Source organism: Alligator sinensis, unplaced genomic scaffold, assembly GCF_000455745.1.
Source record: "Alligator sinensis unplaced genomic scaffold, ASM45574v1 scaffold250_1, whole genome shotgun sequence".
Lineage (NCBI taxonomy): Eukaryota > Metazoa > Chordata > Crocodylia > Alligatoridae > Alligator > Alligator sinensis.
In genome coordinates this window covers 3,127,543-3,138,779 of record NW_005841888.1, presented here as the reverse complement: position 1 = coordinate 3,138,779, position 11,237 = coordinate 3,127,543, and the positions used below count along the sequence as shown (strand labels likewise).

Sequence of the window (11,237 nt, the reverse complement as noted above, 5' to 3'; positions counted from 1 at the left end):
AATTGCAATGAGATGAAATCAACATTTTAAAATATATCCCATTAATAATTTACTTTTAGTCTTAGTTTTGGCACTTCATTGGAACAATTACTTTTCCAAAGACCAAAATATGTATAAAAGATATAGAGCTCCTCAACATACCTTGCAAATATAGTACTTAGGTACTGGCAAACACTGAAACATAGTTAATTAAACATTCCCACTGATTTGCACATGCATGCACTATTCAGACAACAACAGTGTATCTATTTTCTTGGCGGTGACAGCCTTGCATTACTTGGGTGTTTCAGGAAGTTTCATCAGCAGATCTTGTTTCTGATTTAAGTCTCACAAATTCTTTAGCAACTTCATCATTGGTCCTCTGAGAGAGAATTCTAAGGATTGTCAGACCAGTCTCATCTATAAAGATATTTTTCAGCAGTGGATACCAAGATGCACAGCTACCTTTCTCTGTTATACTCTGTAGTTGGATAACTGTCATTCCTATAATGCGATCTTCTCTGGCAAAGCAGTAATCTTTTACAGAGAGGTGAAGCTCATATGCTCCCAGCCTTTCTTCACTGCTGAGAATGCTGCATGGATTAAAATACAAATTTAGAACAAGAACTTTAATTTCTCCAAGAGATGAATGTGTCCTAGAAACCTTGTTAGCATTACTGATGGTTCTGCTTTTGCAAACACTTTCATTGACTTCTGAACCTTTTATGTGAATGGACCTTTTATTGTGGAATACGCTCCACAAGTGCCCTTAGTTCCCATGGCTTGAATAGCAGTTGACTGTGTTCATTAATTTCCTCAGCATCTGGCATAATCAGACCACCTGTTCCCTAGTTCCCAAAAGACTTGAATGTTCAATATTTTCATCACATTTATTTGAGCATCTGTTAACTAGTTATACATTTTCCTCCTCCATTTCCTATATGTTTTTAGCTTTAAAGTTATGTTCAATTTCAATATGAAAGACTTTTGAATAGTACCTTAAATCACACATGACCTTTATCTAGGCTCTTTGCCTCTGTATCAGACTGAAAATATTTTAGGTTTCTAATGTATCTTTGATCAGTTCTTCCCACTCTAGTAATTTTGTAATTCATTTTGTGGGCAACAGCTTTCACATAGCAATTAAATGTAGGTTTCCCTCTCTGAGATGCGTGTTTTCTAAATGTTACTTGTAAAGCAACATGATTATAATGTTCATGTGGTTAACATTAAATTGTGTATCCATTTGTGTATTGTGTATCATTGTGTATCAGAGTTAAATCTGAACGTGAATTTTATGTAATATGAGTTGGTATATAGGTACTTTCTTCCCTGAGTAAAAAACTAACAGTTACATGTTGTGAATAGAAAAAAATCTTAGCTTGATGGTGACCTGCACTTGCTTACCTTGTTAATATGATATAAATACCTGTGATAAGCGTTTTTCAAACAGCGATGATGGTTGTTTCTGTATTTGGGGTCACATATTTACTTGTGGGAATAAAATATGTGTGTAATTAATGCAATTTAATATTCTTGTCATTATAAGATAATGCAATTCCTTTCTGGGGACCGAAATCTAGTCCCTGCTTGAGGGAATGTACATTGCACAGGGCCATTGTGTGTTCCTTACCTTAAAACTGTGCTCAAATGCTGTCTCTTTACTCTCAACTCTGAGAGACATGTGAATACAGCAGCATTCTAAAAGCGAAAATATTTGGCTTCCCAGAGCACTACTATGTGGAAGGAGTACATAGTTATTGTTCTAATCACCTTTCTTATCCTGGTCAGTATTATGACTTTCATTGCATTTCAGATTCTCTAGATCTGAGATAAGATGAATGCTTTTAGTAGTGCACATTGCTGCAGCACACAGCATTTTTTTCCCAATCTCTGAATTAGTTTTAAAAAATAGTAAATAGCTCACTCTTAAGGCTGCAAAAGTAACATCTGACAAGGTGGCCCAAGTACTGATACAATGACATCCTTGTGAGTCTGCGGACAGCCAGGCACAATAGCCTGGAATGGCTAGCATCTCTAGGGAGGGCTAGTTCCATGATCCATTGCTCCAGGGTTCCCACCAACACTACTCAAACAAGTACACCATAGATTTAGGGGTAGGTATTTTGAACTGCTTTTTAGTCCCTTACTTCTCAGGGAAGGACTGAGTTGCCTATTTGTACAAGTATAAATAAATGTGCAGTAACGACTGCACAGTAGCGTCTCGTGTAGACGGGGCCAGGGTAGGGAAATTTGTTGGCTTGGAGCAACAACAAATTCATAAACCTCTTTATGAATTTTAGCTAGGAATTGTAATGTGAAATGTTGACATGGCTGAGAGCCATCACTTTGGCCTAGGGTGCTTCCTTTGAAAGGATGATCAGCAAAACTGAATAACTCTAGTGTTAGCCCTCAACCAGATGCAAGAAGTATTGTTTTCTCCTGTGGAGGTAAAAGACAACAAGCAAACTCTATATGCAAAATGGAGCATGGCATTGATATGGAAAGAGAACCCACAGTAGCAATCCAAATTCACAGGCTGTGCATAGATTTCCTAATTTGTTGCATCTCTCTCCTTCAAGAAAAATGCTGCTGGGCTACTGCTTTAAGAAAAGGGTAAATCTCCTCATGCACCTCTAACCAAGTCCTCTTTTCTTTCCTATCTGCTGGGGAGAGCTAAATTACAGTTCCTACCCCATTCCTTTGAGGTTCATTCGTCTCATCTGACCATGTGGAAGCCATAGAGTGAGAAGAACTTTCTTGCCTCTCTTCTGCTTTTCTCTGTGAAATTGCTTTCTACCCATCTGGGTCTTTTCTGCTGTTTGGCAGTTGTCCAATCTCCACCCTCTTTTCTTGGAGTTTTGAATCACAGCACCTCTCAGCTGTGTTGCAGTGTCCATGCTTCTAGCAGGATTTTTGACCATAGAAACAGTTAGTTTCCCTGGTTAAGAGTAGGTAGCGAACTGGGCCCCTCCCTTGCAAAGTATTAGAACAGATCACAGAATCAGTCAGGTACAGAATTCTTGCACAGTTCATCCACAAAAAATCACTGTAGCTGGTGTAACTGTTCAGCTCTTATTACAAAATGATAATCCTTAGTTATTGTCTTACACCTGAAGTATGCTTCAAATATTAAACAACGGGGCTGGCTTTAGGGCAGGTAAAATAGATGGCTGCATGCCCTTTATAAAGAAGTTTTACAAGCATGAAATATTTATTATTCAGTGAACAGTAGTAGACAGGGAGAAGGCAGGAATTTCTATTTGTATGAGTCTTCATACTTAACTGTTTGGATGTACTTAAATAAGCTTGTATTTGTGTAGGTAGCTATTTGTCACTTCTGATAGTGTAAATTATCTTAGGTAAAACTGAAAGTTATAGTGACAATCTCTTATGCAAATTAAAACTATTTTTCATAAATGAAAGGATGAAAGAAGCCAAGAGGGCAAAACAAAATCAAGCAATTGTCAAGTCTCTGAAATCAACTTTTTACCCTTCCAACTGATTCATCAGATTTGTGAATATTCCCTCACCTCAAGCATCCATATTCCCACTACTGAAAATTCCCACTTAGAAAAAAGGCTTTGCTTCTTCTGTCCTAATAGGCCTGAAAGCAAAGAATATAAAAAACATTGTAGCTTGTGAGGGAGCTCCTTCTGTGGAGGTTGCTCTGCCTCTGAGCTATAATAATATGGTACAATTGCACAGTTATTAAAGAAATATGGGAAGATCTACCAAAGAGAAAACACTGAGCACTGACACCCTTAATGTTTTTGCCAGATGGCCAGTAATCAAGGGCAAATGACACCTTTTGTTTCTAATGCTAAATCCATACATTTCCTTTGGATGGTATTGGAAAAAATGTTCAGGTTTCCATTTTTCACACCCATTTTCAATTGGGGAGCACATAAGAAAGATTGGCTTCTCTCTTCTACAGAAGATGAGAGAATTCAGGACTTTAATTAGAAATTGTTCTTTGTTCCATGCACTTCACACTCTTTGCATCTTATACTCAATGGGGCTATAAGCTTTCGCACTGAAGAAGATGCTTTTTAAAGTGTGGCGCAACGTGACTATACTATTTGGACTTTTGCCATACCTCTGAGATGTACCAAAATATTATGAACCTATTTACTAAACTCTTAAGTGAAACAAGATGGAAAAGCAGAATTGATGTAATCCTCTATTTGGTCTTACGTTTCAGAAGTCCTATGATGCTTTAGTTTTGTCTATGATCCAAACCTAAAGAGACACACAGGAGTCTGAACTGTTGGCTTACAAAATCCTCAACTATAAATTCTTGTGTGGTTTAGTCCTTTTAGAATGCTATATAAGGTCAACATGGCAAGTAAAACACTTCTGAAAGGTGAAGTAGATATTGAACAAGCTATTATACATCAGCTAAAAGTCTCAGAGGTTTTCCTGCTAAACTACTGTTCTAATAAGAGTTTTATGCAAAAGTTCTACATGATGCTAAGGAACCATCCGATGAGCTGTACATTGAGGCTAGAAAAACAGATATTTAAAATATGAGTCAAGAGAATAAATTTTTATGAGGCCAGAGATGACCTGCAAACCAGAAAATATCTATCAAGTGGAGACATGTTTTCACAATTTGAGGAGAACTATAAGGATGTTTATGTATGATATCTCTGAAATACTGAAGATGTCCTGGAAACAATTACAATGGCAATTCATTGTTTTAAGCAAAACATTTAAAGATAGCCTCATGAAGAGATAACTTCTGATGTAAATGCTCTGGAACTTTGTAGTGAATGTCAAGGTCTTGGCAGAAAGCAACAACTTGAAGGACACCAAAAAGTCTGCAGTGGAGTTTCTGTGCAAAAATAACCTTTTTTCCCCCTTGTTTTCAGTTATATCCATTGCACTTAGGATTGTGTTAAACTTGCCTGTATCTTTTGGAAATGGAGAATGCAGTTTTTTAAAATGTAAGCGTATAGAGATACTTTTGCAATCTTTGATGTCTTTAATATTCATTGTTGGGCCTTGAATTGATTTTGTTTCAGAAGCAAACTGCAGAAAGTATTGTGTCCCTGCCGATCCAGGAAAACAGGCAAATGTCAGCACAGCGTGGAGTCTCTTTTCCAAAAATACACTGCATATTTTTTTTTTTAGATGCGAGTTGTCACTTGTGTGAAAGCAATAAACTAAGTAACATAGGCAGGTGACTCTATAGGAAGAACATAAGCAGTACCATTCCCTTTAATTTAAATATAAAACACACTGTTATATAGTGTCTTGACTTTGAGATGCAGATGTACATTAGTCATTCCCCTGTCAGTTATTAAAGAAAGCAAAAGACGTGTGGACTTGTACAATAAATATGTAGATTATATCTGTGTTCTATAATGCTATTACAAGTGTTCCCTCCAGTCATCATGTATACCCAATATTACAAAATAAAGCCAAACATTTCTGAAGGTGCATGACTAGGGATTTATAAAGAATAAAACACATGAAGTCTGTTAATAACTTAAGTGTTTCTTGAATGAATTTTTATTTGTTTTGGAAATAATTGTTCCTATATTATTCATCACTGTTGCTTAGACCCTTAAAAGCACCCTGCTATACTTACATGGAAACTCAACTTTTGTTACTTTTTTTAGCTACTATGCTTTTAAAAATCAAGTTACAGGAAGATAATTGTTGAGAATTCTCTTTAATGATGTGTTAGTCTGCAAAAGGGCAGCCTGTACATCATAGTCAGCGTAACCACTGGAGCTGTAAAGGGAACCTTTATTCTGAATAAATCTCTCTTGTAAACGGATCACTACTTTGTTTTGTACATATTTCACTGTACAATTAAACACATCATTTTCATTTGAAAAATAATTTCAACACAGAGGTACGACATTATGCCAACATACCCACATACTCCTATTTCAGAAACATGACCTTAACCCTTAGAACCTTGGGGTTGCATAAGGGTTTCTAGGAGACCATTTAGCAGGAAGAAGGAAACTTTCTTTTCTGGGAGATACTCAAGATGGGATTATTGCCAATAGAATTATTTCTAACTTGCTTCACCTTGACTTTTCCTGGGGCTCTTTCTCCTCCTTCCCCCCGTGATCTGGCATAAAGAACAAGCATAGATATGGCAGGAGGGATAAAGAAATTAAGTAGCAAAGAGCCTCGAGCAGCTTCCTAGTCAGATGCAGAGCTCTGGAGATGGAGGAGCCAAGAAAATGAGATTCCTCATCATTCAGAATTTAAAGCTTGGAAAATGGGCAGGCTGAAGAGGCCTCATTCAGTAAAGGGGAGGAAGTTGGAAAGAAATGTGCTACAGGAACCAGCAAGGATTCTTGTGGGTGATTAGCTTTTATTGGACCATTGAATGGTTGGGATAATGTTAGATAAGCTTTCAAATGCAAGGCATTATTCATTACATCTGAAGAAAGAAGCAGGCACGGCAATGATTAAAAAGTGGGAAAAGGAGAGAGGAGAGGAGAAATTCCCAGGGGTAGCAGACAACAATTAGCATAAGAAAAGAAGTTTAACTAATGGGCGATCGAGGCCTATCAAAAAGAAGGAGGGTCATTATCACCTGTAGAGTGAAGGAAGAATTTCAGGAATCAGGTAGATTATAGTATGCCATAAAGTTAGTATCAATGCTTAGTGCTTGATTTTTAGGGAGGCTATACATTAGGGCTGTGTGAAGCTTCAGGTGCTGATTTAATTCAGAGGAGATTCGGCCTGATTCAGTGGCTGAATCTCCAAATCAGAATTGAATCAGGAGCTCAATAAAAAGGTCTGAATTGATATGAAGCTCTCCAAATCGATTCAGAAAAGATTCAGAGGGTTTCAGAGAGATTCAGAGATTCAGGCAGTCCCCATTTGCCACTGCAGGGAGCTGGACCCAGACTCGGGCCAGTAAGTAGGGAGTGGGGGTGGAGCTGGAAAAAGGGGGATGGGACCATGGGACCCCATCCCATGCCTGCTCCCCCAACCCCCTGAGTGCCCCCCATTCCCCGCCCACTGTCCCAGCCTTGTCAATGGCTGGCTTGCCTGATCCCAGCATCCCGGCTCTTTAAAAAAAAAAAACCCTGCATGCAGTGGCTGGGGGGGCCCCCTGGGGTGTCATGCAGTGGCTGCTGGGGCCTCTGGGGGCTCGGGGCAGAGCCCTCCATGGAGTGTGGAGCAGTGGGGAGAAGCAGGGATTGGCCCTGTACCTGGCAGCAGCTGATGAGTGCAGGGCTTTTTTTCTTTTTTTCTTTGTTTTCCAAAGAGCCAGGAGCTGGGGTTGGAAGAGCAGGCAGGGGATGGAGCCCGTTTGATTTGGAGATTCGGTGGGAGCTGAATCTCTGAATTTGATTCAGCCAAATTGATTCGGGACAGTGATTCGAATCACTGAATTGAATCACTGTCCCCCAAATCGGTCGAATCTGAAGCGAGTATTAGCCACTTTGCACAAGCCTACTATACATGTTCAGGGAGGATGCTCTGATGTGCTGTAACTACAGTGCGTTGGAGCAGATCATCAAATATCTGTGGGAGTGTGGTAATTACCATGCTCCAGCAAGCACCAACATCACGTGTATCAGCATCCCTGTGCTGAACAATGGCAGCAGGAGCACTTTAGCTAAAGGTTGTTCAAGGAGCTTTAGTTAAAGTGCCCCCACCACCATTTTTCAGCACAGGGACGCTGATACACATGATGCTCCAGGTGCTTTAATTAAAGGACCATCTCCTCCTCCCCCACACCACTCCCTGAGCACATGTACAAATGCCCTTAATGTCTAGGCAAGGTTCTTTGGGTAGATGTGATATCTTTTATTAGACCAACTAAAAAGTTCTTTGCAAGCTTTCGGGTACAAGCACCCTTCTTCAGGCATAGAGAGACTCTGTTGTTGTTCTGGGATCTCCAAGTAACGAAAGCAGCTAAAAGTGTGACAGGAAATCAGTGAGAATGTAAATAGGTAGAAATTAGGAAAACAGTGGGTAGAGAAGGGTGGTGCGAGGGTGGGGAATAAAGGGGTGAAGGAATGCTGAAGGTAAGCAAGGGAGACTGCTGTAGTAATGAGTTATCCAAGGTAGAAAAGAGGCTGTCTGCTTATGAATTTTTATTCCCAAACTCATGTTTTAAGGTGCTTGGTAGGTTTTCCCCTGACCACAAGGATACTGAAGTTGGCATAGGAATGGTTGTTTTGTGAAAAATGTGCTCCTACTGGCAGCTGTGTGTGTCTCTCTCGTACTTTTTCTGTGAGAGTTCATTCCACTTTGTAGTTGCTGTTTAGCTTCCCCCATGTTACCATGAGGGTATTTGGTGCATTGGATGAGATATATCATATTTTGGGAAAGGCATGTGAAGAATCCATGGATTCTGATAGATTTGTTGTGGGGGGCAACAAACCCATTGTTGGAACTCTGGAGATGTGTTGACAGGTTTTGCATCTATTTAGTGGGGAGTTTGCTTTTGATGATGAGTTGGGCAAGGTGAAGATGATTGCTTGAAATCCAGGAGCAGAGTATCTGACAATATTTCTCTCAAGGTCTAATCTTTGTCAGGTATAGGCTGTAATTGTTTTATAATTCTTCTAAGCAGTTCCAATGTGGCATGGCAGGTAATCACCAGGGGTGGGCTTCACAAGGAGGTTTCTTTTTGTATTGTAGGAGGCTACTGCGTGATATCTGGGTGGCTCTTTCAAAGATACAGTCTATTTCTCTACTGAAGTATGCTTGTTGTATAAAGACAGATTTAAGGCTGGCCAGGTGAGTGTTGTGAGTAATTTCCTCAGAGCAGATACAGTGGCATTTGAGGGGCTCACTGTAGATTACAGCTTTCTTTTTTTGTTGTTGCTTTTTTTTAAGCTACAAAATTACTTGTAAAATGTATAAAATATTCAACTAAAGAAACAAAAGACTTACAACTGGAAAGTTTCATTGTATTTTGGTGACCAAGTGTTGCTCTTTGTCTTTGTACCATGTTTTCTCTTCTTGTCGCTCAGGTGAGGACCCAATATACAGACCTCCACGAACGGACGGAACATAGCTGTTGTTTGCCAGTGTAGGTTATTAATTGCTATGACTAAAAAGAGTAATAGGGATTAGATTTGTTATTAAAACTCCTTTTCAAGAGAGAGATAATAGTAATTATTTCTGTTTGTTTATTGGCTTAATACATGCAATCAAAGACCATTGGAGAATGTTCCTAGATCTTTCGTGTAGAAAAATCCATACTTGATAAAGTCAGCAATAGCTTTATTCATGCTCCACTGTATAGGAAGTACCATAAATTATAATTCTAGTGATCTACTATGTCACCAAGAGTTTACATTATTCCTTAGTTTTGCCTGCTTTCATAATATCACCTCAAACATCAGTAGATGCTAATCTAAACATAATTGGTTCACCTTAGAATTTAGGCTTGCCAGTAGAGTGTTGGATATTATTTATTCAAAGTGACATTATTCACCATCTAACTCTGTTGCAGCATTTTAAAATCTAAATTATATACAAAAAGTATAAGTATAGTTTGTCACATCACAAGTTTTACTTTGGTTGAATAACTATATAATAATAAATGCCAATGTTGTGCTATATCCTCAATGTATATTTGCTAATTCTATTGACCTATGCAGATATAGCTCCTAGTGAGCATCTAGCCTGAGAACTTGAAATTGAACACAGGATTTACTTTGATTTTTGCTAGGAACCAGATATAATAGTACATAACATTTTCTTTTAGTATTGTAAGTTTTTACTTAAAAATGCAGTGTTAATTTTGGACTTGGTATTTGAGACTTACCTTTTACAGTAACTTTATGTTCACCAGTTCCAGGATGCATACAGACATCCACCTGTACAGAGATCTCACCCCCTGAATTATTGATAGATTGACCTAAAATAATAAAAAGTAGTTTAACACTACTGACTCCTCAACACGTCAAGAAGACTGTATAACAACAGGATCTGACAATAAGAAGTAGGTGAATAAATAGAGAACATTTTATTTGCAGAAGGTGAAATGTATTTGTTTTTCATTTTCCCCCTCATATTTTATTCTTGTAAATGTTTCAGATCTATTTGATGTTTAGATAAGATATGGTTATAGCTTTAGAAATGATTCTGACACAATTGCTCCTGGTGACTGCAAATATTTGCTTCTAGAGTATATATTTAGTAGAGCTAACTTTAGTCCCAAGTCAGTCCACACACACAGTGTTACTGCACAGTAAGGTGTCTACACGTGCATGGACAGTCTTTCATTAGAAATCTTAAATTTAAAAAATGACCACCCTGATTGTATTTGCTGAATTTTTTGTATGGATGTACATGTCAATATTTGCCTATGTGAACACGTCTGTAAAACTACTTTTATATTATTTATATAATGTATTATTCATGTAGTGCCATAAAAGGGCTTCGCAGGCATCATGCAGGTATCAAATGTACTCCCGATTAGTTACTGTGCAGTAACACATGTTTAAATGCCTTACTGTGCAGTAACACTGTGTGGGTACATCCAGACAAGCACGTATGTGCATCTTGCAGCGTCTCAAAGCCCTTTGAGATGCTGTAAGAGGCATGCGTGGGAATGGGAAAAGGTTCCCCACACTCCAAATTTGCAGCGCAGGGGCAAAATTAGATGCCTGGATACCCAGGGGTCAATAAAAAATGAGTGAAAGAAAGAGGGGCAGGGCACGGTCCCAGAGCATGCCCTGAGGCAACCAAAGGCTGGGTCCTCCACAGAGATGCTCTGGTAGCAGCCGTGCAGGGCAAGGGGGGAGGGGGCACTCAGGGGGTTGGGGGAGCACTCCCCTGGTGTCCCTGATCGCTGCCCCACCTGGCCCCACTCCCTGCTTGTCCCCCAAGCCCCTCCGATCCCTGCCCTGCCCAGCCCCACCCCTGCCTGTTATTTGGCCCCTGTGGGGAGATTGTAGCCCCTGTTGGGGGGCTGTGGCCCCTGCTGGGGGGCAGCAAAACATATAGGTATTTAGAATTTACTTTATTATGATGATAGAGACACTGGTAGGCTTCCAAATTGCTTTAACACTGTAGATATATCAATAAAACATTGCCTAGCTGATCGCTGTCTCTCTGTTTCTGTCTCTCACTCTCTCTCTCTATATATAGTGGTCTTTTGTTTTAATTGTGGAGGAACATGGATTTTGGGGTATATTACAGAGTGATTTTGGGATTTTTTTATCAGGGATTTTTCAGTTTTCAAATAGGAAACACCAGAATTCCTGCTAGGGAGGCCAGTGGCAGGACCCTGCCTGCTCAGAGCTGGCACCTTG

General features: G+C 39.4%; 1 protein-coding gene across 2 annotated transcripts in view; it reads right to left on the bottom strand.

Moving 5' to 3' along the window:
- Positions 1-261: 261 nt before the first annotated feature.
- UNC13C (unc-13 homolog C) overlaps positions 262-11,237 on the bottom strand; it is a 523,785-nt gene continuing 512,809 nt past the window's right edge. For both annotated transcript variants that reach the window (XM_006017955.1, XM_025197084.1), the window contains 3 exons: positions 9,746-9,838; positions 8,866-9,025; positions 262-572 (listed from right to left, as the gene is read on the bottom strand). In XM_006017955.1, the coding sequence (XP_006018017.1) occupies positions 287-572; positions 8,866-9,025; positions 9,746-9,838 (539 nt within the window). In that variant the 3' untranslated portion in view covers positions 262-286. The remainder of the gene's footprint in view (positions 573-8,865; positions 9,026-9,745; positions 9,839-11,237) is intronic.